Source organism: Ovis aries, chromosome 7 (assembly GCF_016772045.2).
Source record: "Ovis aries strain OAR_USU_Benz2616 breed Rambouillet chromosome 7, ARS-UI_Ramb_v3.0, whole genome shotgun sequence".
NCBI classification, from domain to species: domain Eukaryota; kingdom Metazoa; phylum Chordata; class Mammalia; order Artiodactyla; family Bovidae; genus Ovis; species Ovis aries.
Window position 1 is genome coordinate 51,440,087 of NC_056060.1, and position 27,605 is coordinate 51,467,691.

General features: G+C 34.3%; 1 protein-coding gene and 1 non-coding gene across 17 annotated transcripts in view; both read right to left on the minus strand.

Annotated features, from left to right (window-relative positions):
* TCF12 (transcription factor 12) overlaps nucleotides 1–27,605 on the minus strand; it is a 386,564-nt gene that overhangs the window by 302,001 nt on the left and 56,958 nt on the right. For 5 of the 16 annotated variants that reach the window (XM_060417883.1, XM_042252405.2, XM_060417880.1 and 2 more), the window contains exon 1: nucleotides 14,268–27,063. The exons of 10 other annotated variants lie outside the window; for them this stretch is intronic. Coding sequence is in view for 1 of the 6 variants with exons in the window: in XM_060417877.1 (XP_060273860.1) it covers nucleotides 15,092–15,136 (45 nt within the window). In the remaining 5 variants the exon portion in view is untranslated. Of the gene's footprint in view, nucleotides 1–14,267; nucleotides 27,064–27,605 lie in introns of those variants that run through there. One more of the 16 variants, XM_060417877.1, reaches the window with a different exon arrangement.
* On the minus strand, nucleotides 25,762–25,865 carry LOC114115904 (U6 spliceosomal RNA). The gene has a single exon (XR_003590013.2). It is a non-coding gene; the product is annotated as a U6 spliceosomal RNA (small nuclear RNA).

Below are 27,605 nucleotides of genomic sequence, written 5' to 3' on the forward strand. Positions count from 1 at the left end.
CAACCAATAAAACTTGTGGGATTTCTGGACACTGAAATATGAATTACTGCATTAGAAGAATTTCAGGAAAAAAAGTAAAACTTAAGGCTAGAAAAAATATGGCTACAGTCACATATTAAATGCATATCTGCAAAATAAAGCACTAAGGCAGAAATGCAGAGGTAAAAGACAAAAAAAGAAGAAACAGAAGTCAAGCCCTGGTCATGGCAAATGTTACAGTAGGGATAATAATCAGTCTTAATGTGCAGAATTAGAAATCAGTAATAAAAAGATATAGATAATAAAATCAAAAGACTCTGAAAGGTGGTACTGGAAAAGCATCAGGTTCAGCAGTCTTTGTCTTTTCAAAGAAACAGCTTTTGGTTTTCTTGATTTTTCTGTATTGACTTCCTATTTTCAAATTCATAGATTTATTTCTGCTATCATTTTTATTATTTCTTTTCTTCTACTTACTTTGAATTTAATCTGCCTTTCTTTTTCTAGTTTCCTGAGGTAGAAGCTTCTACTATTGATTGTAGATACTTCTTCTAATATATGCATTCAATGCTATAAATTTCTATCTGAGCACTATTTTCATTGAATCCCACAAATTTTTATAAATTGTTTTCTTTCATTAAGCTCAAAATAATTTAAAATTTCTCTTGAGATTTCTTCTCTGATTCATATATTGTTTAGACATGTATTATTATTCTTTACTAAAAAAATTAAGACTCAAGAAGTAAGGCAGCTTATAAAGGTCAAAATGAACATTGGTCATAGATTTTATATACATATGTTTTCTTTCAAATTTTACTACACAGGTGAATAAACATTCTAAATTAAAAACAAAAATTAGAAGTTTAGTAAAACATTATGAATTGAAACACTGTTAAAATAATAACTTGTAACTGACTTTACTATGTAGAAAACAGTATCCTTAACACCAGCACTTTACCTTCAGTCAGAAACAAATTCCTGAATTTTTGTGCAATTCTGGTCCATATCATCATGCTCCCTGCCCATTTTCCCTAACTTCTATTTTTAACTCTTTTAAAAATTACATTAGATAAATTATTACATAGTAAGATTAAATTTTATTTGATATTGATCTGTATGAATTAAACTGAAACACAAAGACCTCAAATAGCCAAAACAATTTGGAGACAGAAAAACAGAGCTGACTTCAGACTATGCTACAAAGCTACAGTCATCAAAGCATTACATACAGTACAGGCACAAAAACAAACATATAAATCAATGTCACAGGACAGAAAGCCAGAAATAAACCCACACACGTACGTCAATTACTCTGTGACAAAGGTGGCAAGAATATACATGGATAAAAGACAATCTCTTCAATAAGTCGTGCTGGGAACACTGGAGAGCTACACATAAAAGAATGAAATTAGGGCATTTTTTAACACCATACACAGAAATAAACTCAAAATGCATTAAAGACTTAAAGGTAAGACTGGATATTATAAAACACTGAGAGGAAAAAACAGGTAGGACACTCTCTCACATAAACTGGAACAATAATTTTTTGGATCCATCTTCTACAGTAACAGAAATAAAAATACAAATGAGACCTAATTAAACTTAAAATCTTTTGTACATCAAAGGAAACCATAAACAAAAGGGCAGCCTACAGAACGTGAGAAAATATTTGCAAACAATGCAACCAACAAAGGATTGATCTCCAAAATATATAAACAACTCATATAGCTCAATATAAAATAAAACAAACCACCCAATTAAAAAACGGGCAGAAGATCTGAATAGATATTTCTCCAAAGAAGATATAGAGATGGCCAAAAGGCACATGAAAAGATGTTCAGTGCTGCTAATTATTAGTAATTTAGGTACACACACACACACACACACACACACTCTGTTGAACACCTGAAATGAACACACTGTAAATCAGCCATACTTCAATTAAAATACTGTTTTGATAAAACCCAATTTTAAAAAATTTAAGTACAATAAATCACTTTTTCTTTTGCTTTACACCACTTCATTTTACAAAAGACCTACATTATTAGTATGTGTTCTCACTAACCAAAGAAAACCAACTCTGAAGAGTATTTTAGCTTTTATTTAAAAAAAGGTAATTGCCCTTGATTTAGACCATTTCTCCTTACAAAAAGTTTCACAACACAGTCTACTTTTGCATAAGAAGGAAACCTGTAATGTCATTTCTTCTGTAAGTATTGGCAAGAACTCACCAGAAAAACCATCTGGGTCTAGACATTTCTTTTTTGAAAAGTTTTAAACTATGAATTAAATTTCTTTAACAGTTTTAAGACTAGTTACAATAATCTTTTTCTTCTTGGGTGAGTTTATGTACTCTGTTAAGGAATTAATCTATTTCAAACAATTGGTCCACTTCACCTAATTTGACAAATTTATGTCCATAGAGTTGTTCTTAGTATTTCTACCATCCCTTGGACTCTTGTGGGGTCTGTAGTTATATTCCTTCATTTGACACTGGTTCTATATGTCCTCTCCCTTTTTTGTCAATTTTGCTAGAAACTACCAATTTTGTTATCAATTTTTGGTTTTATTGACTTTTGTTGTCTTCCTGCTTTGAATTTCATTCATTTCTCCTCTTATTTGGATTTATTTTATCCTCTTCTGTCTAGTTTTAGAGACAGAAACATACAGATTTACGTGATTTCTTTTTTTTCCTAATGAAAGCACTAAATACACTAAATTTTCTCATAAACACTGATGGTACAGCATATATTTTGACATGATATATATTTTCAGTTTCGTTCAGTTCAAAGTATTTTTTAATTTCCTCTGAGGCTTCTTCTTTTAGCCAATAGATCATTCAGAAGTCTGCTATTTAATTATCTTGAAGCTTGGAGATTTTCCTTTTATCTCTGTTTTTAATTTTCAGTTCATTTCCACCACAGTCTGAAAAACATATTTTGCATTCAATTCTTTTAAATTTAAGATTTTTATTATGACCAATTTTATCTTGATAATATCCACGTGTACTTGAAAAGAATGCACACTCTGCTATTGTTGGGGAAAAGTATTCTTGTAATATCAATCGGATCTAGTTGGTGGATAGTGTTGTTTAGTCACTCTGTACCCTTATAATGTCTGTCTGCTACTTTGATCTATTCCTGAGAAAGTCATGTTGAAGTCTTCAACTGTAATTGTTAAGCTCTCTATTTCTCCTTTAAGTTCTGTGAGATTTTGTTTCATGCATTTTTAAGTTCTGTTGTTAGGTATGCACACATTTAAGATTGGTAAGTTAATCCTTTTGTCAGTGTATATCCCAATCTTTATCCTAGGTTGTTTCAAAGTTTATTTTGATTGCTCAATATAACCACTACTTTTCTTTGGATTGGTGTTTACACAATATATCTTTTAACCTACCTATATTATTTTATTGGAAGTTTCTAAAGCAAATAATGGGGTCATTTTATAATGGACTCTAATGATCAAAAAAGCAAGAGAGTTCCAGAAAAACATCTATTTCTGCTTTATTGACTATGCCAAAGCCTCTGACTGTGTGGATCACAATAAACTGAGGAAAATTCTGAAACAGATGGGAATACCACACCACCTGACCTGCCTCTTGAGAAACCTATATGCAGGTCAGGAAGAGTACGTCAAGGTTGTACATTGTCACCCTGCTTATTTAACTTCTATGCAGAGTACATCATGCAAAATGCTGGGCTGGAAGAAGCACAAGCTGGAATCAAGATTGCCGGGAGAAATATCAATAACCTCAGATATGCAGATGATACCACCCTTATGGCAGAAAGTGAAGAGGAGCTAAAGAATCTCTTGATGAAAGAGAAAGAGAAGAGTGAAAAAGTTGGCTTAAAGCTCAACATTCAGAAAACGAAGATCATGGCATCTGGTCCCATCACTTCATGGGAAACAGATGGGGAAACAGTGTCAGACTTTATTTTTGGGGGCTCCAAAATCACTGCAGATGGTGACTGCAGCCATGAAATTAAAAGATGCTTACTCCTTGGAAGAAAAATTATGACCAACCTAGATAGCATATTGAAAAGTAGAGACATTACTTTGCCAACAAAGGTCCACCTAGTCAAGGCTATGGTTTTTCCAGTAGTCATGTATGGATGTGAGAGTTGGACTGTGAAGAAAGTTTAGCGCCGAAGAATTGATGCTTCTGAACTGTGGTGTTGGAGAAGACTCTTGAGAGTCCCTTGGACTGCAAGAAGATCCAACCAGTCCATTCTGAAGGAGATCAGCCCTGGGATTTCTTTGGAAGGAATGACGCTAAAGCTGAAACTCCAGTACTTTGGCCACCTCACGCAAAGAGTTGACTCACTGCAAAAGACTCTGCTGCTGGGAGGGATTGGGGGCAGGAGGAAAAGGGGATGAGAGAGGATGAGATGGCTGGATGGCATCACCAACTCGATGGACATGAGTTTGAGTGAACTCCGGGAGTTGGTGATGTACAGGGAGGCCTGGCATGCTGTGATTCATGGGGTCTCAAAGAGTCGGACACGACTGAGTGACTGAACTGAATTGAATGATCTCTTTTAATTGATATGTCTAAAGCATTTAAAGTTTTAAAGTAATTACTGACAAATGAAAACTTACATCTACCATTTCACTGTTTGTTTTCTGCTAGTTCCCTTTCGTATTTAGCATTTTTAAAGTTCCACTTTACTTTATCCATTGCGATTCTAAATCATATTTTGTAAACAGTGGTTGCAGAGACAACAATATACATATTAATATTGAACCTTTCAGCATCTACTTAGAATCAGTATTTTACCACTTAATAGATGTATTACACTGTATTCATTGAAAAACACATCAATGTTGTCATTCTTGTTAACTATCAAATATATTTTAAAGAACTCAATCTATGATATTTACACAGATATTTACCATTCCTGTTGATCTTTTATTTCTGATGTCCAAGTTTCCTTCTGGTATCATTTTTCCTTTTGTCGTAAGGACATTCTTTAGCAAATTTTAGATCTGGTCTTCTGGCAATGAATACTCCCAGTTTTCCTTCATCTGAATATGTCCTTATGTCACTCTCATCCTTAAAAAATATTTTTGCTGGTTATGGACAATTCTTTTCTTTCAGCACTTTAAGAAATTTTGCCTCTTTCTTCTTACCTCCATGGTTTCTGATGAAAATTCCTTAATAACTGTTCTCCCAGAGGTAATATGTCATTTTTCTGTGCTTTCAAGATTTTTTTCCCTGTTTTTTCTTTTCTCCCCCAAGGCTCTGTTGAATTTTTAAAATTTCTTCCCCCCTGCTATTGAGTCATCCAGTGGGTTTTTCCCACTTACTGCAGTTTTCATTTCTAACAATGCCTTATCCTTTTTATACATTCTCTTTCTCTGCAGACTTTCGGCTTTTCCATTTATTTGAACAGCATCCACAATAGCTCATGGCACATTTGTAAAATAGTTTCAATAAAGTCTCTGTCATATAATTCGAACATCTCTATCATGATGGTATATGTTGATCATCTCTTCACATGTCAACTGAAGTTTTCCTGGTTCTTCACATATTAGGTAATTTTGGACTGTAATCTGGACATTTTAAATGTGTTATATAATTGTGGTTCTTGTTTAAATTCAGTGGTTAATGTTAATATTTTTGTTTTAATAGACGATCAGGTTCAGAATGCAAGTTCTAGCATGGCTTCGATGGGTATGGTTCCATTATCAGTTCAATTTTCAAAGCCTTTGCTGTGCTATTTGAATTTGTGCCACTCTGTATTATCAAATAATCAGTCTAGGACTTGGGCAGTAGTCTGTTACTTCCATGTATATACAGCTGGGGCTCAAGCACATTAATCCATAAAAAACTTAATGGAATTGTTTTCCCAAATTTCTCCCTCTACATAATCTCAGTACTTTCAAATCTCACTAGGTATCCCTTTCCACTTCTTCAGTCAGAACCTGGGGCTTTTCAGGTAATCTGCTTGCCCACACAGTCCTGTTACTGTACTTGCTCTGGGACCAATCAGCAGAAGGACAGAAAAAGCAAGGTGATGGTGGGGGCACCACTACTAACAGACTGTTGGTTTGTTAGTTCGAGAGGAAGATTCTCACCCTCAGTGTCGTGGCTGCAGGCTATTGCCATCACTACAGGGTTACTTAGGACTTCAAAATGAGAACAGAGAAAAACGGGGAAAGAAAGACGCAATTTCCGCATTCACACTAAGCATTATCTTTCCCACACCTTGAGCCAGAACTAGGGGGCTCTTTTTTGGAGCTCTCTGTCCATACCTAAGTGCTCACTTGTAGCCCGCAGATTGTGTTCAATTCAGCTTCAGGAATACCAGAGGGAAAAACAAAGGTAAACTAAGCACCAGTTTGATATTTTACATTCTAGTCTTCTTTCCCAATCTAACGTTATTATTTATTCTTCAGAGTCCTCAAAACAGCTGCTTCATCCATTCTGTCTGGATCTTATAAATGCATTCAGAAGGGGAAATAAGGTGTGCATGCTTAAAATATCATATATGAAAATGAAACTAACCTCTAACTTCTATTCTCAATACTCAATTCTAACACATGGACTCTACAAACATCCTTATCAGAAGATATCAGTAATCTAAAATTTAAAAAACAGTCCTGTGAGTTCTCCTTCCATTAAAAAAAAAAAACTCTAATTCACACAATAAGTAATTAATGAAAAGACAGTCATAACACTACTAAAAAGTTTTTATGATTATAGACTATCTCTGCAAGCTTCAAAACTTACAGAGCACTAGGACTCCATTTAAGACACAAATAATTGAAAAGAAATCCTACATTCATGGATCGAAAGAATTAATATTGATAAAATGTCCTTACAACTCAAAGCCATCTACAGATTCAATGCAATTCCTATCAAGATTCCAATGGTATTCTTTTTTACAGAAATAGCAAAAACAATCCTTAAACTTATGCAAAGCACATATCTGATTAGGCATTAAAATCAAAATATATAAAGAACTCATATACTTTAAAATAAATCCAATTAAAACTGGGCAAGGACCTGAACAGACAGTTTTTCAAAGACGATATCAAAACAGCCAATGTGTACATGAAAAGTGTGCAACATCACTAATCAGTCAGTTCAGTTCAGTCGTATCTGACTCTGTAACCCCATGGACTGCAGCACACTACACTTCCCTGTCCATTACCAACTCCCAGAGCTTGTTCAAACTCCTATAATTGAGTCAGTGATGCCATACAAGCATTTCATCCTCTGTCATCCCCTTCTCCTCCTGTCTTCAATCTTTCCCTGCATCAGGGTCTTTTCAAACGAGTCAGGCTTCACATCAGGTAGCCAAAGTACTGGAGCTTCAGCATCAGTCCTTCCAATGAATATTCAGGACGGATTTCCTTTAGGACGGACTGACTGGATCTCCTTGCAGTCCAAGGGACTCTCAAGAGTCTTCTCTAACACCACAGTTCAAAATCCTTCGGCACTCAGCTTTCTTTATAGTCCAACTCTCACATCTGTATGTAACTACTGGAAAAAACATAGCCTTGACTAGACAGACCTTTGTTGGCAAAGTAATGTCTCTGCTTTTCAATATGCTGTCTAGGTTGGTCATAGCTTTTCTTCTAAGGAGCAAGCAAATTCATAGAAAAAGAGGTTAGGCTTGTGGTTTCCAGAGGTGGGAGGAGATAGAATGAAGGTGGTCAAAAAGTAAAAAATCAGGTAGATAAATAAGCATTGGAGATGCGATGTACAGCATGATGACCACAGTTAACATTGCTTATGTTATATCTTAAAGTTGCTTAGAATGTAAATCCAAACAGGTCTCATCACAAGGAAAGAACATTTTTTTCTTTTATTTTGTATCTTCATGAAATAATGGGTATTAATTAAATTTACTGTGGTAATCATTCACATTATATGCCAGTCATTATGCTGTATGATGACATGAAATGTCAATAATATCTCTATAAAACTGAAAGGAAAAGATTTTAATAAAAATGTTTAAATGTTATGGTGTCTGTAATATTATTAAATATAATTATAAAACAATTAAGATGATAAAAGTATAAAGTGCTATTTATAATTAAACCTAAGAGATGCAGCTTATCCAACTTTATATCTTCCTGTGTTCTTTCCCTCAGGAGTACTGTTTCAAAATTAAATATTTTAAAATACAAAAAAGGACTCTGCTTCCTTGCTCTCTGCAGGGACATCACCAGGTATTTATGTGGGTGATCCATTTACAGCTGACTAGTTAAGAGTCAATATTCAATGAAATGTTAAATAACTTTCAGTAGTAAACTCAAATTAAAATCATTAAGGACATATTTTCTTTCAAACAATGATCCTTAAACTCTTCCAAACTGGCTCCTGACTGAGAAATTAAAAGTTTTAAAATTCAGTTTTAAAAAACAACAAAAAAGGTCAAAAGCAGAAAGAATATGTCAATAAAATTTAAGTGGGCTTAGATTTGAAGCAAGACTTAAAGTTTAAAGCGGTCAATTTTTTTTTAAATGAAGGGAATCATCAACAAAGGTGTCTATCTCTATAATACTCTAAGAACGTCTCTGTTGACCTGTTTCAACCAACTTCTTTTTCTCCATTCTGAGTGTTCTGACCATCAACTCTTGTGCATGTATTAGTCAATGACCATAAATTTAAAAGAAGCACTATAATACAACTATTTATTTATATGAGATTCAACTTTGTGGTTCTGGCAAAAGAATTTCAAATTGAGGTATACAAAAATTAGCATTGCTCTTCATTTCTTTAAAAAATATTAAATGCTTTGCCATAAAAACTTATTAACCCTAAATGTGTCTTAAATGTTTAGACCATCATCATTTAATTAGTAGGCAGGTCTCTGTATCCACAGACTAAAGAAGACATTTTTCATAATGCATACTAATGAGATCTTACTTCCTCCAAACTTTATTTAAATCAGCCCATACTATTGTTAACCAATTAAAATTCTGAACTGAATCTAAGTTAATAAAGTATAATATAGCAGTTACAATCACATGGAAGATCACATAAGGTCGCAAGTTTAATACATTTCTATGCAAGTTTAATATTCAGCTTTTTCCTATGCCCCTAGATACGGACAACAACTCAATCTTGCCCAGCGTGAAGACACACTCACTGGATGGGAAGGGAGGATTGATGAGGGCCAAAGAGAGAAAAAAAGGCAAAGGAATCATGGAAAGATGGACATATAAGTTAGTTCAAATCTTTTACCATTAGTTGAAAAACAATTTAGTGAGTGACGCAATGGATCAGGAATATCCTATTTCATTCCATGACCCAGTCCCATATAAGGGGCCTGGAAACTTAAAGCAAACGCCTGAGAATTTAGTAAACAAATCTCAATAGTGATGAGAAATTTTTAATTTAGGTGTTATGGTCAAAGTTATTAATAAATTCTTAAAAGTTTGGCAGTATTCCAAAATGCACTCCAAGAAGAACACATTGGCCCACTGAGAAACACATACCACTATGTTGCAAATTCTGCAGGCAGGATGCTATAGGCCAAGAGATATGCAGACCAGTATTAAAAATAGCAAATCTCTCCATGTTAAAAACTAATTATAACTTTTTTTCTTATTAAAATAAGTACTTACGGTATTACAGGCAACACAAGCTATGAAATTCAATCTAGAATTTACCACTCAAATGTATAGATTCAATATTTTTAAACTGCTAGTTAAAGGGCAAATAAAAACACAAGCATCCTGTCCCTCTAAATGTTCCTATCAAATACAAATATAATAAAGAAAAATTATCTTAATGCAAAGCTTGCTTTGAATAAGCTTTATTTATAAGTGCCTGTGAGTCTATAAGTAAGTTTGTGAATATGTCCCCAAAAGGGAGGCACAACACAGGCTTTTGCATCCTATCATTAGGGATACAGCTTGATATAACAGCATGCAATCTTACTTTAAATTTACTGTTCTGCTCCAAACACATTTTCTTTCACTGAAGGTACCATAAATAACGACAAGAGTTAACTGGAAAAGCTTTGCACATAAAACAAAAAAAGAAACTATAATATTTACACACATGCACAAAAACTAAACTTAACAATAAACTATCATTGGAATACCAACAGCAGTATTTCCCTCCTGGATACATTTCAAGATTCATCATTATCTTAGGATAAGACAAGAAAAAGTACTTTATTGACATTTACTTTAGCTTATTTTTTCCTATCTTTTTCATCTTTACCCTTTTACATTCATATGTAACTTAATAATATAACATTAATATTCATATCATGTAATAATGTTCATATAAAATAATTTAGCTTTGTCTCTGAAGTTAGAAAAATGGATACTAAAAAGGGAACACAGCCAGGTCAAGGAAAACTAGATTTGGGAGGGCAGCCTTAACATTTTAAGGCTAAATAACACCTTCAGGTAGGTCCAACATCTCCTACACAATATCCTCATCTAGCATCAGACCAAAGTTTAACACTTTCCTATTTCCTGTAAAGGCTGAATAATGCTCACTTCTAAGCTCAGCCAGTTAGTTCTTCTACTCCGGAGACAACAAGTACCATATTTTACTAAGTCAGGGTCAGCACTCCCTCTGCTGCTACTGCTGCTGCTGCTGAGTCGCTTTAGTCGTGTCCGACTCTGTGCGACCCCATAGATGGCAGCCCACCAGGTTCCCCCATCCCTGAGATTCTCCCTCTAGGAACCAGCAAACTGCTTCCTGAAGCAGTAAGACTGGTTCAGGCTCCCAATCTGGCTCCCTGGGTTTTTAACAGAGGCTGGCTCAATGCCCTTGAGGTAGTAATGTCAATAACTCTTAAAGACACACATGCACACACACACATTGATATATAAGTAAAATACAGGCAAACAGTCTTCTAAAGCACAATGTGTTAAACTATTAACATATCTGATGGGCCAAATCCAGACAGCTAACTTTTTTTAAGTCTCACAAGTTAAGAATGGTTTTTACATTTTTAAAATGGTTAGAGTTCAAATGGTTATGAGAATCTGTATCTTGAATTTTGCTCTGGCCCTGCAAAGTTTAAAATATTTTACTATCTGGCCCCAAAGTTTTCAGGAAAACTTTGCCAACTTCTTCTTTAAAGCAAAAACTATGTTTCCCTATAAATTCTAGCTATAGCATGTAAATATGATTATAAAGAACCAGTATTTCCAATGTTAAAATCTAACACCATTTGAGAAGCAGCATGATCTCCATTTATATGCTGGTATAAACATGTATAATATATTACATATACACATGAAAAACAGTAGGAATAAAATCAACATCAAAATGTAGTTAACGTATCTTGGTAAATGGCATTTTCAATTTTTCTATACTTGCCAAATCTTCTAAAAGTGACTGTATCTTTGTTACAACCAGTAAATAGTTTCAAAAGATTACAGTATACTTTTATAAGAACTTATAGAACAAAACTATCAGTGACCTGAACTGTAGTCATGTGGTTACTTACACACAGGTTCAGTAACAGTTTGGTATTCACCAATATCTATATAGCAAACTGTTAAGAAGTAAAATGATGTTTTTACATCTTTCAATATATAAAAAAGAGAAGTTCCTCTGTTTTGCTTATCAGAAGTCAGAGGCATTGATCTGAACTCAGTCACTACTTTGTAATTAAAATTCAGGCACACTACAAGATCTTTAATACAATTTAAAGTCCAATTCAGATATATTAATGTTAGCTTTAATGTATCTTTCAAAACATTTTAAAAATAATGATTAAAACTCCAAGTACACTCTACACCCTCTTTACAACATTTAAAGTCATACTGATTCATATAATTTCTTAAGAGTTCAAACAAAAGTATGTTTTTACTGATAGGAAATGAAATGTTACTATTAAAGTATTCTGCTAAGCCTAAAAGGTACAATGAATCAATCTTGACTGTATTCATGAACAGTATTTTAATTTCCTTGTTCAATAATTAAGGCTTACATGTTTTAGCTATTATTTTGAAGCACATTATCAACTTTATAAACATGATATGACATACTAATACATATAACATATGGTATGTCATTATGACCAATTTATTTTTAACTTGATAAATGAAAGGTTTACTTTGAATGAAGACATTTTAAAAGTTAAATCTTCATTGTGTTCTAAAATAAAAATTAATCTTCACTTTATGGTTTATTTCCTGGGTTTTTCTTGAAAATTCACATAAGTCTTACTTCTAAATGATGTCAAAGTCCAAATTTAATTCTCTGAAAGCATAAATTTAAATTAGAGTACCACATTATCAGACTACCAACAACAGCTTTTCTTTCCAAGTGCTACTCATGTTTCTATTCTCTTTATGTGAAAGTGTTAGTCACTCAGTTGTGTCCGACTCTGCGATCCATGGACTGTAACCTGCCAAGCTCCTCCGTCCATGGAATTCTCCAGGCAAGAATACTGGAGTGGATTGCCATTTCCTTCTCCAGGAGATCTTCCTAATCCAGGGATCAAACCTGAGTCTCCTGCACTGCAGGCGGAATTGTTTACCCTTTGAACCACTGGGAAAGCCCATTCCCTTTACAATACAATATTCATTGGTTTAAAAATAAAAAACTAATTTCATTAAAATGTAAAAATACCAGCTTTTCAAAGTAAAAACTATTGATCATGCCATGCACCAAAACTATTACAATGTGATAAAGATTCCATAGCTATTCCAGACTAGAGCCCTCAGTTCAGTTCAGCTACTCAGTCGTGTCCGACTCTTTGTGACCCCATGAACTGCAGCATGCCAGGCCTGCCTGTCCATCACCAACTCCAGGAGTTCACCCACACTCATGTGCATCGAGTTGGTGATGCCATCCAGTCATCTCATCCTCTGTCGTCCCCTTCTCCTTCTACCCCTAATCCCTCCCAGCATCAGAGTCATTTCCAATGAGTCAGCTCTTCGCACGAGGTGGCCACAATACTGGAGTTTCAGCTTTAGCATCATTCCCTCCAAAGAACACCCAGGGCTGATCTCCTTTAGAGTGGACTGGCTGGATCTCCTTGCAGTCCAAGGGACTCTCAAGAGTCTTCTCCAACACCACAGTTCAAAAGCATCAATTCTTCAGCACTCAGCTTTCTTCACTGTCCGACTCTCACATCCATACATGACCACTGGAAAAACCATATCCTTGACTAGATGGACCTTTGTTGGCAAAGTAATGTCTCTGCTTTTGAATATGCTATCTAGGCTAGTCATAACTTTCCTTCTAAGGAGTAAGCGTCTTTTAATTTCATGGCTGCAGTCACCATCTGCAGTGATTTTGGAGCCCAACTAGAGCCTTAATTTCATATAAAACAGCAGCTATATGAGTTGCCCTCCTCTTCCTCTTCTCTTGACAAGCAAGCACTGAACAAGAGACTTAAAACATCTATTCAGAAAACAAAAACCACACTCTGAGGCCTCTGTTAGAATAATTCAAAGGCAAAGACTTAATTTCAATATTGAATTACTGCACTTTTAAGCTGACATCAAAATTCAAGTATCCTCAAAAACTTATCTTACATACGTTTACTAATATTACAAATCCTGATCCTTTTGTTATCAAGAACCAAATACCATTAAAAATTCCAAAGATAAGTTACTCATTTAAGAGAAAACAGATTTTTTAAGACTTTTTGTTTCATCCAAAATAAGTCCATCCTGTTAAATTTTACATATAAACAAGTTTTTTCAGAATTGTATTTAATTAGTTTGTTAGATTAACAACATCTCTCACATAACAACATCTCTATATTAAACAGAAAATTTTGTCATTTACTCTAGGCTTATTTTTTTGAAAAAACTGCAGACGTGTATTCAGTAGCTCAAGTACAAAGGACCCTTCATGTACAAGGATATACAAAGGTAACTCAATTCTATAGTCAACAACCTTGTTTAAAACTTTCAATAGTAACTTATTCTAAGATATGGAGAAATTTAATAGATTATAAAATTGTTGGTAGATTTCTATTTGTGGTGTCTGCCACAATAAAAACTAAGGGTTTAAGCTGAGCTGCTTCTCTTACTTAAAAAAAATTTTCCACAGTCAGCAACTTACAACAGGACATACTGTAATACCAAAATGGAAACTACTTAATCAACATTTCCTCATGGAAACACAGATCATACATAACAGTCTATAAGGGTAACGTTTTATTTTTAAAAGTAGTACTTAAATTTTATTTAGCAACAGAAGTTCAATTTTTTTCTGTGGTTCTGTCAACACACCCAGTTACTTTTAGTCAACATTGAAAATACCACATCAAAACACTGAAATATAAGCAGTAAAATAAAGCATATAAGGCAATTTTTTATAATGTTGAATAAAAACGTACTTTCACCTTTTTAGAACACAGGTCACTGTTGTCTCAAGTCCTATGGAATAAATATTACCCTGTCCTCTTGCTATGTGTCTGTAAAACTGTTTCTATGAAGAATTTAAGCCATGTGGAAAATCCAACAGTATGTGAATCATCCAATCCACAAATCTTTCACATTTCTAGTTTCAAATTACAGTCATCTACAGCATCTCAAAAAGCTGACAAAAGATTGAAAACTGTAGGGCATAATTTCAAAATGTTCCTCTTCCCTTTCTGCCCACTCTCCAAACCAAGCAGTTTAATAAACAACAAAAACCTCGTAACTAAAACTCCCTCAACCTCGTAGTTGGTCTAGTTAGTTTTACCACATAATAATTTCTAAATTCTATCATTTAAAAAACACTACAAGAAATAACTCCTTTGGTCACTGAGCTCCTCATTTAAATAGGAAAACTAATTATTCAGAATTAAACAGGTTATAGTACAATTCATAAGGGTTTGTATCCCAAAAGGAATTTTAAAAAGTAGATTTCAGTTAATTAGACACCATGGGATAAATAAAGATACACTATAGGGTCAACCTTCCTTCACTAAGTGCTATCTATTTGTAACCCTAAATTACATGGCTTAAATTTTTTTAGCACATTTTTTCTGAAAATAAGAACTATAGTTACAAACGTATGTATTTAGCTTTGGGCTATGTGAAAAGACAGAATTTGATAATGCAAATTTGCTACCATCCACATAGCTAGATAAGCAAACCAGGTAAGCCAAAATAAATCACAATATACATACAGAACTGGGGAGACCCAAGGGAAGTAATATTAATTTGGTTTCTGACTCACACTTTTAAATAATCCCTTGCAATCCTTCTCATTCGATTGCCTCATTCTTTCTGCTTCCTCTTCACAACTAAGCTCATTTCCTAAGAGCTTTCATTTTGCAGAAATCAGCATTTATTGACCTCACAAAGTACATACAATTGCTGTTGTCAGCAAAGAACACAGGGATTGGAGAAAAAACATCATAGAAGTACTGGAAGGATATGAAAGTTTATCTTCTCATACAGAAATGTTTAAAAAGGTTCAGGGTCTTAAATTTAAGAAATACTAAAGATTTTGATATTTAAAAAGAAATAGAGCATTCTAATCTAAGAGTTCATTTCATCTGATTGATTCAGGGTCTAAAATCATTTGTTTTATAACTGAGTAGAAAAGTAATTTCTATCACATTTACTGATAAGCAATATTATAGTTTGAGTATTTCTCAAAGTGTCTTAGAACAATCTTACAAAGGTCCTTACAAAAAAAAGTGCAAGTCTCTTGAGGTCATCTGACATCTCATGAGACTTTTCATAATGGGATGGTGTTAATACCCAATGCCCTGGTCTATTTCCAATTTGGATCATTAGTTTCTGCTTACCTAAATTACTACTACCACTACAACTGGCTCAGCCATTCTTCACTTCCTGTGTTCAACCTTAGTCCACACAATAATTATTAAATAAGCAAAGTGAAACTGCTTCTTTAGGTAACTATAGCACCAAAAACATTTCATACTCCTTTAGGATTAGTAAAAGAGTAGTTTAAGACATGGTCTGTTTTGATCGTTGATTTTTTTCTTTCTTTTTACTATTATTTTGTATGGCACATACAATGTTCTGGTTGTAATTTTACACAGAATTTTTAGGTAAATCTCTTGCAAGAAAATTTGTTAATGATAAGCTTAAGTGCTAACAAAGCTGTGAAACTGCAATTAAGGTTTCATTTCACACCATGTTAGTAATCACCTGAGTCAACACAACGATGAAAGAGCTACACAGACCCACATAGCCACTCTCTGTCTCCCCATCCTCACTCCCTGTCTCCCTATCCCCACCCAGTCCCTACCATCCACGAACACACTTCTCTCCCCCTTTCTCCCCGCCCCCACCTTCCCTCTCTCCCACCTCTGACACAAACACCAACACAACAGGCACAAGCTTCCATAAATTTTTATATATGTACACATATGTATAGTGTATATATTTTTTATATATACACATCATCTCAGACATATATATGGTTCATAAAAATGAAAACATAAAGATCTTCCCCTCTGCATAGGAAAATGTTCTACAGATCTGTGGGAATATTAAAACAAACAGGAAGAGGTCCGTAATCCCTGATCAAAAAATTCTAAAAATCAAATCATCCTGAAATCCAAACTTTTATACAACTTATTTGGTGGTAAAATCTAACCTTAACTAAAACAAGGATAGTCCTTTTTTGTCCCACTCAATTGTGCATGTTAGGACGTTTCAATTCAAAATTACTACTGTATATGATTACCAGTTCTTCCATAGATCTCCCCAGGGAATATTACACAATATATAGTCAGTCAGTTCAGTTACTCAGTCATGTCCGACTCACTGCAACCCCATGAATCGCAGCACGCCAGGCCTCCCTGTCCATCACCAACTCCCGGAGTTCACTCAAACTCATGTCCATCACGTTGGTGATGCCATCCAGCCATCTCATCCTCTCTTGTCCCCTTCGCCTCCTGCCCCCAATCCCTCCCAGCATCAGAGTATATACCACTAATTCAGTTTTTAAAATTCAGGAAATTATGAATTATAAATAAATCCAAGCTCAAAGCCTGGAGCTAAGAAACTATGTAAATTTTTATATTAAAAAATAAAGTTTATATAATTATCTGCTTTATCTCTTCAGTATTCACTAACTACAACCCTCTATTAGTTCAGAAGGAAAAGAAGGGAGGAAGAGAGGGAGGAGGGAGGTAGGGGCATCAACAATGAGGTTCATGTCTTTAACTCCTCTGTTTAACTTATATGCAGAGTACATCATGTGAAATGCCGGACTAGATAAAGCAAAGCTGGAATCAAAATTGCCAGGAAAAATATCAACAACCTCCGATACACAGATGACACAGAAAGTGGCAGAAAGTGAAGAGGAACTAAAGAGCCTCTTGATGAAAGTGAAAGAAAGAGTGAAAAGGTTGGCTTAAAACTCAACATTCAAAAAACAAAGATCATGGCATCCAGTCCCATCACTTCATGGCAAACAGATGGGGAAACAATGGAAACAATGACAGACTTTATTTTCTGGTGCTCAAAAACCACTGCAGATGGTAAATACAGCCATGAAATTAAAAGACACTCGCTCCTTGGAAGAAAAGCTATGATCACAAGCTAGGCACCATATTAAAAAGCAAAGACATTTGCCAACAAAGGTCTGCATAGTCAAAGTCATATGGTTTTTCCAATAGTCATGTATGGATGTAAGAGATGGACTATAAAGAAAACTGAGTGCCAAAGAATGGATGCTTTGAACTGTGGTGTTGGAGAAGACTCTTGAGTCCCTTGGACTGCAATTCTAAAAGAAATCATTCCTGAATATTCACTGATATTGATGTTGAAGCTGAAGCTCCAATACTTTGGGCACCTGATGTGAAGCCTACTCATTTGAAAAGACCCTAATGCTGGGAAAGATTGAAGACAGGAGAAGGGGACAGCAGAGGATGAGATGTTTGGATGGCATCACCGATTCGATGGACATGAGTTGGAGCAAGCTCTGGGAGTTGGTGATGGACAAGGAAGCCTGGCATGCTGCAGTCCATGGGATGGCAAAGAGTTGGACATGACTGAGCAACTGAACAGAACTGATAACAACCAAAGTTTAAAATTTTGAATTATTCAGCATACTCATGCTTTACCTTCTTTGTCTTTTTTAATAAAGCTCCATGAAATTATATGTTTCTTACTCACCACTGTATCTTCCAAAGCCTACCTCCCTGCCTAGAGATTTCAGTAGACATTCAATAAATATTTGCTAAATGAATGAATTTTAAAATTACATCTCAATTTAGAACTAGTAAAAACTGTATATAAAATCTACTGTTTAAAGGCTGATATTTCAGTAAACTCTGCTGAATTTAGTCTTACATATGACTAATACACTCATGACTTTCATAGGCTCATGGTGTTAAATCAATCACCATAGCCTTGAGTTTCTTTATTACTGAAAAAATGAAAGACAAAGACTTATAGCTATAAACCTAGATATATTTGTGAAAAGTGATGACAACATAATTTAACTTTCTACAAATTTCAAAAACCAATCACTAGATCTGGAGTATTAAGAATTTAAGTAATTCAGGAATTTATTCAACAACTATCTACTATGTGCCAACATTATGCTGCTGCTGCTGCTGCTAAGTCACTTCAGTCTTGTCTCACTCTGTGCAACCCCACAGATGGCAGCCCACCAGGCTCCCCCGTCCCTGGGATTCTCCACGGAAGAACACTGGAGTGGGCTGCCATTTCCTTCTCCAAGCCATGAAAGTGAAAAGTGAAAGTGAAGTCGCTCAGTCGTGTCTGCTCTTAGCGACCCCAAGGACTACAGCCCACGAGGCTCCTCCATCCATGGGATTTTCCAGGCAAGAGTACTGGGGTGGGGTGCTACTGCCTTTTCCGAACATTATGCTAGGCATCCCAAATACATATTGGAAAAACATCTATCTTCAAGAAAAGCATCAATGTGAAAAAGGAGTCACATGAGTGAATAACCAAACATAACTGGCAGGATGAATAAAATCTTACAGGAAAACAGAAGGTGAATGAACTTGGAGATAACGTTCAAAGATGAGATGACAAGTGATCTGGTTGCACAGGAATGTAGAGTAGGTTGTGGGGGCTGAGAGGGTGTGCTAAGGCGATGCTGTCAGAGAAAGGCATTATGAGCAGAGGTACAGAAGTAAAGAATACATGCACACACAAGGTGTTGTGTTGCGCTTAGTCGAGTCAGACTTTGTGGACACAAGGGAGATATTAAAAGTTCTTTCTTAAAATGAAATATTAAACTATTTTGTGATGGACATCCCCTTTTTATAAAATATTCTTAAAAATAATTTTAATCAAAGATTATTCTCTGAAGAACCTAAAATTTTAGGACTGGCCTAAAATTTATGAAGTATTCCCAGGAAAGTAATTTGACTTGTTATCATCTAAATAAATAGAACAAACCTTATATCACTTCCTTTAATATTTAGGCTCAAGTAAAAATCACATTAGCAACAGCTTTAAATTTCATTATTGCCACTTTGATGTACTTAATGTCAGTTATGCTAAAACTCCTGAATATAAATTCTTTCTTAGTTACTAACCATGTCTCTTCAAAAAGGACCATAAATTTCCTTAAGGGCAAACACTATTATTTTAATAGTCTTTGAAGGTCCGCATAGAAATCTAGAAATATTGTAGATATTCAATTAAATATTTATTGACTAACTGTTCACTGAGATTTGGAATTTTTACCTTTTTAAAAGCAAATGTTATTGCTTCTCAGCCTTGTGACTAAGATGAAGTGTAAAAGCATATGTTACCTTAAAATATACTTGGTATTTTATCATTCTGCAGTTTTTCATTCTCAGAAAACCTTAATAAGAAACTTGATAAGAAAATCAGAAGAATGGTTAGGAATTATCTTTTGAGGAGTGTTAAATCTGTACCATGCCATCATAACCCACCATCAGGTTTGATTACAACCTTTGTCCTTTAAAGGAAGTTTTATTAGTCAACAAGATCAGTTACAGCAACCATGAGAGAAATTCTGAGGGTAATATCTGAACTTTGAGTTTATATATTAAGCTAATATTCTAAATAAAATAATGCAATCTTAATGTTTAGATGTTGTCACATTTTGTAATTTTCATACTATTATGAAAAACTAAAAAATAACATGTGAAAAGATTACTTTTTCTGTAGAAAGACACAAACAGAAGACATGCCAAAATATTTATTGAAGGAGTAAGTAAAATAAATTACTAGAATTAAAAATTCACTAAGTAATGTTAATGATAACTGATCACTATAAAAACATATGGGAGTAACTTCCAGTTCAAGATGGCAGAGTAGAAGGGCCTGAGCTCATCTTTTTCTGCAAGAGCACCAAAATTTCAACTAGCTGTTGAACAACAACCATTGACAGGAGGATGCTTGAACTCACCAAAAAAAAAAAGACATCTCACACTCAAAGACACATAACTGCTGCGGTTCATGGGGTCACAGAGTCTGACACAACTGAGCGACTGAACTGAACTGAACTGAATCATGATGAAAAAGCAGAAAGTTATGTCCAGATAAAGGGACAAGATAAAATCCCAGAAAAACAACGAAATGAAGTGGAGACAGCCAGTCTTCCAAGAAAAGAATTCAGAATAATGATAGTGAAGATGACCCAGGATGTCAGAAAAAGAACAGAAGCAAAGATTGAGAAGATCCAAGAAATGTTTACCAAAGACCTAGAAGAACTAAAGAACAAACAAACAGATAAGTAACACATCAGAAGGAATCAGTAGCAGAATAACTGAAGCGGAAGAATGGATAAATGACCTGGGGACAGAATGGTGGAAATCACTGCCACAGAACAGAGTATATAAAAAAGAGTGAAAAGAAATGAAGACAGCCTAAGAGACCTCTGAGACAACATTAAACGCAGCAACATTTGCATTAGAGGGGTCCCAGAAGAAGAGAGAGAAAAAGGACCTGAGAAAACATTTGAAGAGATAATAGCTGAAAACCTTCCGAACATGAGAAATAGTCAACCAAGTCTAGGAAGCACAGAGAGCCCCAGGAAGAGTAAACCCAAGGAGGAATACACCAAGACACATAGTAATCAAACTGACAAAAATTAAAGACAGAGATAAAATATTAAAAGCAGCAAGGGAAAAATGACAAGTAACATACAAGTGAACTCCCATCAGGCTATCAGCTGATTTCTTAACAGGAACTCTACTAGCCAGAAGGGAATGGTATGATATATTTAAAGTGATGAAAGGGAAGAACCTATAACCAAGAATACTCAGCAGGACTCTCCTTCAGATTTGATGGAGAAATCAAAAGCTTTCCAGACAAGAAAACGTTAAGAGAATTCAGCACCAGCAAACCAGCTTTACAACAAATGCTAAAGGAACTTCTCTAGGCAGGATATAGAAAAGGAAAAGAAAATAAACCCCAAACTATTAAGAAAACGGTAATAGGATTATACATATCAATAATTGTAAATGGATTAAATACACCAACCAAAAGACAGACTGACTGGGTGGATGAAAACATAGTGCCCAGATGCACTTTCACTTAGCACATCACTCTGCCTGACCCCCCCCCCCAAATTGTATGTAATTATTTTATATTGTTAAGTTAATCGTATTCCCATTACGGCTTGCAATTGTAATTGTCTTTTATTTTTTTGTCTGGCTATTGACTGTGAAAACTGATAAACATCTTTTATAATTGTGATTATGTAACTATTACTCACTTAACACCACTCTATCATGATTGGTTAACAGAAAAATAATAGAGCTCTTTATGACCAAAACTAGAATCTAATAGAAAAACCTGTGATCATTTTTTAAAATCCAGATGCATATCAGAATTATCTTGAGATTTTTTGAAAACTACAAATGCCCAGTACTGCTTTTATTCTCCAGAACTCCAGATATGTTTCTAGCGAGCTGTTGTGTTTAAAAACAATATACAATGATCTTTTCACTTTCATCCAGCTTGTCTCACTTTTTCTATTTCACATTCAGTGCTCCCATTTCGTTTAGCTTCTGTTCTCCAATTTTTCCATCTCTTTTTTTTTTGATGTTCTTCCTCAAGTCTTTATCAAGTGTTGCAGAAAAGCTTTTCTATACATATATATATATTTTAGAAAACTTATAAATTTTTGCCTAGCTAAAAAAATTATGACATTTTGATTCGACTTATTTGACTAAATATGAATACAATACTAGATTTCTAATTAAAACATAGATACACAACAAGCAACAAAGGTTAACTGTACAGCATAGGGAACTATAGTCAGTATCTTGTAATAACTTATGATGGAAAATAATTTCAAAAATAATATATGTGTATTCGTATAACTGAATCACCTTGCTATGCACCTGAAACATTGTAAGTCATCTATACTTCAATAAAATATGTATTAAAAAAAATATGAGTAGGGAATAAGCACTTGATGAGCTTTAGCAGTAAAAGGAACTACCCTTTCTATGACTGAAGGATAAATGCACAATTGAAAAGGGGATTATGTTTAAAAGACTGGGTAGCAGTCAATGAACATACTTGAGTATTTATAAAAGAAACAGCCTGAGGTAAACACGTGTTAAGAATATATGTGAAATAATACACAGTACTATAAATATTAAAAGCATAAAACTAAGGATATTTCCCACATGAGGAAGAAAATGAACTTATTTATTAAAAAGCTTTGATTATATATACCTTGCATTCAGAAATAAAAATATTCCTTGAAGCTGCCTATAAAGTGATTTTAATTGAAAAAGCAATCCTCATTAATTTTTAATATCAATTTTTAAATATTACAAGACAGGATTTAAAAGAGAATGCAAATAATAAAATATTACATATATTACAAAATATTTCTAATGATTATTTAGGCTTGTAGTCTTGGCATGTATTGCAAGAATTTCATATCGATCCTTGCATTTTACTAAGGATTACAACCAAAGTTATTCTTTAAAAAAAAATCAAGCTTTTATTTTTGCGGGCAGTTTATTTCAACTGATTATTTGCACCATAGCTCTGTCTATGGCTGGCTGAACTTGAAGTCTGATTTCCTTTGTCTTTGTTGTTTCGTTATCCTTTGAAAACTCCTACTGGTAAAGAAATGAGGGCCCATTATTACATGGGTAAAGGGAAAGTACCCTCAAAGAAGGATTATATAATTCACATAATACCATAACTATGAGGTTCTGAAAATACAGCTACAAGTAGTGTCCCCACCAGTATATTTCCACTCAATTTACACCATGATCTATATGTGAAAGGAGTATCTTACAGGTAAATAAAACTGACCTGGGACTATTCAGCTAGCTTTTCTTTTCCCTTTTCATTTTCCAGTAAGCCAGACTGTTGTATAATGACTATCTCAAAAGCCATAAAGTCTGTTTTTCTTTGAGTTGCCATCTCATGAACACTAGAAGCTTCAATTTTCTTTCAGACATTATAGCATGTACAATACCTGACTTTAAATGCATGAAGCAACTTTTATTTTTACTAAAATAATAATCCTCTGATCCCTCTACGTTATTACTTCTAGACTTCAACAAGCCCCAGTGTATTTAACTTCAATGGTGGCTAGAATCAGACAGAGAAAACAGCTTGATACTGAAAACTGGACCACGAGTTCCATACTTCATCATGGAATCATGAGTTGCAACCAACAGCTGTTCTACTCATCAGCTATTTTAAACCATTTAATATGATCTGTAGCAAGACTAATTCTTTTCTAAATAAGCATGTCAACACTTAAACCAAAACGATGCTGTTCTTCAAAACTGTCTTCTTGAAAAGTTTAATACTTTATGTATGCTGCTACTTTACAAATAATTTCAGAACTTTCTTTTCAGAAATCTCCATCATAGAAAATTTACTAATCATATAAAGAAATCACTCTCCTTACTGTGTAAACACTGAATTAATACTCCTGGCCTGGCTTTTCCAGCTTTCCTTCGCACTCGCCCCTCTATTCCCACATTCCCTTAAATCTGACCCCTGCCTTTTTCTTTCTTCTGGTTTTTGAAATCAACACACTGAGATTTTAAAGAGTGGGAATGGCATTCTAACATGTATACTATCATGTAAGAATTGAATCGCCAGTCTATGTCTGACGCAGGGTGCAGCATGCTTGGGGCTGGTGCATGGGGATGACCCAGAGAGATGTTGTGGGGAGGGAGGTGGGAGGGGGTTCATGTTTGGGAATGCATGTAAGAATTAAAGATTTTAAAATTAAAAAAAAAAATTTTTTTTAACTAAAAGCAAAAAAAAAAAATAAAAAATAAAGAGTGGGAATGAAACTTGAAGCAACCCAGGATAATCGACGGTGAAACAAAAGAAGTAGATCTGGAAGTCAGTGATCATACTCATGCTTCTTGCTTGCTTCTATCACGGGAAACAATTTGCTAATGGCCATAAATGAGTATTTTTTTAATTTTTTTATGATATCTGTATTTTCTCTTGAAAGAAGTGTCTTCCAAGCCAACAGTTTTCAAGTTAACATTTGGGGGTTTAAAAGAGGTATGTTTCAAAACATTAACTTAAGTCCGTGCATTCTGAGCTCTGCCCATCTGGGGTGACTTATATCTTCTATCTTGTATCTCCTCCCCTCCAACACTCCACAGTCACTCTTATCATTGCTCATCATGCCCTGCAATAAGACTGACCTCCTGCACAACAGCCAGTCCTCTAACTTGAGGCCAACACAAACCATCAAGAGTGCTCAAATACAAATGAACTATGCTCAGGAATTATTTCCTGAACTGAACTTGGGTGGAAGGGCTAGGAAATAGCACGAATTTTTGGTAGACAAAGCAACCTCAGTTATCAGGAGAAGTGCCCTTTTCCCTTTTTATCCTCTACTTTCTAAAATGATAGCATATTCTAAGTATCTTAGGGGTTAATAACCAGAGTAGATGACGGTGATTTGGCTCAATACTGAGCAATATAACTGATTTTTCAACTAAATCATTGTTATGAAGAAAAATCTACATTTCTTAAGAAAACAGCTAAAAGATCATTTAAAACAAAAAGTAACTGCTTAAGATTAAATTGGATTGGAGAAATTTTCCTTTTGTCTCTGTAATGCTACTTTTGTAACCTGATAAATCAAGGTCACCTTCTATATACTGATATATTACTGTGTTACATGTAAATTTATACACATTCTTTCCAAACCATAAACTCTCCTTACCAGCTCATGGGCCACTAAATAACTGTATACATGCAGATTCACTTCAGATTGCATTCGCCTCAACGAAGAGATTCGAATTCAACTATTCAAGTGAGGTATATTTAGAAAATGAGGTACCTAAAGATTGTTTATATGTATGTATATGTCTTGTACATATGTACATATGCATATATAACAAGGTGTATGACCAAGCAGGTGTAGAGGTTTTTGTAATTAAAGCTCAGGAAAGAAAATTAAAACTAGGTATTAGAAATAGGACTCCTGTGTCTGATGTGGAAGGGAATTTAAATTAGGAAAGGATACCCTGATCCAAGTCAGAGCCTTGCTCATGCCTTAGGTTTTAAAGAGCACAGCAAAGGATCAGATATAATCACTGAACAAGGGAAGATTTTCCAAAGCTTTCCCCTTGTTCACACATCCACACCTGTTTCTGGGTCCATAATGAGAAATGAGCAGGCATCCATTAGTCTTAAGTGATAAAATCAGAAAAGTAGTAAGCACATGAAGAAAGAAGACATAAACTACTCAATTTAGATAAAAGAAGAATTAATAAAACCACTCCACTGAACCTTTTGGGGAAGGAGTACAATGTTTTCAGTAATTAGAGTTAATAAACAGAAATTCACTGCATAATGCTCATCTAATTTGAAATAAATAAAATCCTCATAAATTTTAAAATACTTTTTTTAAATTGAAGGATAATTGCTTTACAGAATTTTTTTGTTTTCTGTCAAACCTCAAAAAATATGAAATGCTTCACAAATTAGTGTGTCGTCCTTGTGTAGGGGCCATGCTAATCTCTGTAGCGTTCCAATTTTAGTATATGTACTGCTGAACCAAGCACTATAAATCATTTCTGTTTAAAGTTTATTTTACTGTCCTGGGTTAATAGATATAAAAATATGTAAGGACTCATCTTTGTTTGCAGTTTTAATCCATAAACCTGTTTTTCCAAAAATCAAATTTCACAACTGTAAAATCACCAATGAGATTTTCTCAGAAATGTAAGTTTTAAGGCTCATGCTTCCTACTTTATGTTTTTAGCTACATCTATTAATATTTCCATTTTTCAGTAGTCTGTGGATTTTAAGATTTGGTATGATAGAATCTATTAGCACTTTCCCAATTATTAATACAAGGCAAAGTAAGAAGCAGTGAAATTCAAGTTAAGTAATATACTGAAATGTCAAATCTCTCAGGACTCCATTTTCTTAAATAATCATTAAAACATTTTGTACTCCACAATATGCGTTTCCCAAAACTGAAGCACATGGTGACCTAATTTTAAGAACTGACCTTGTAATTAAAACTTTCTAATTTGATCAATGATGTTCCTAGCAATACAAGGTAAGGTATATAAATGGTTCAGCAATGCACCTACTTCACACCTTCCTTTTTAAAGAAAACATTATTTTAAATGTTTTATTAAGTATTTTTAAAGAAAACCCTAGAGATAACCTGAATTTATTTATACTCAAGTAGATTATCACAGGCTACAGATAATAATGGCTTCCCAGGTGGTAAAGAATCCACCTGCCAATGCAAGAGATCTAAGAGGCAGGTTCGATCCCTGGGTCAGGAAGATGCCCTGGAGAAAGTAATGGCAACCCACTCCGGTAATCTTGCCTAGAGAATCCCATGGACAGAGGAGCCAGAAGGGCTACAGTCCACAGAGTCACAAGGAGTTGGACGGACTAGCACAAAGATAATAATATTTGTGGACCTAAGTAAATCTAGATTTCCTTTTTATTAATTTACCATAATTTAAGAAATGTGTACATAGGTAATTCATGAAAACTCTTCTAGTCTTTGAACAAAAAGAAAGATGAGGACAAAAATCATTCAATATTTATAGTTACCATACTGATCTGGTTAAAAGATTATTGAGAAGAGGAGTTTATATTGTAGCTAAATTAAAAATTATGAGCTTACTTAAATTTAAAATGCAAGATATAGAGAGCTGAAAAAATTTAAAAAATACAGGATATAGAGGAATAATCTAAACAACACCAAAAGGACACAACTAAACATGCCACCTCACCCACCCACCCACCCCCAACAAAAGAGACATGCACAGCAAAAGGCAATGGCTAATCAAAAAGTCAGTGCCAAGAAAAAGGTGTGTGTGTGGTGGCAGGGGGCAGTGCTGTGCTAGATTTAAAACACTTGAATAGTTATTCTGGATTGGACCTGGTTTTAACAGATCAACTGCAAATAACAGGTTAGAATAAACTGAAAAAATGTGAGCATGGGTTAGATAAGATAAAAATCTGCTGATACAGAAAAGCATAAATTAACATAAAAAAGCATGTATTAAAATAACATGTGCAAATTAATATATTACCAGTAAAGAAATACAAGTATACATATACACACACAGAAAAATATCTAGAACACTAAAGTATTAACTATGTCATCTCTAGGTGATGAGAATATGGTGTTTTAAATTTTATTTTTGCTTAATTATATTTTTTCACTTTCTGTATGTGTATGTGTGTATATATTACTTTACAAATAACATTTTCAGTACTGCAAAAGAAAAATTTATATGCTTTTTTCATATCACTGAATGCCAGTTTAAATT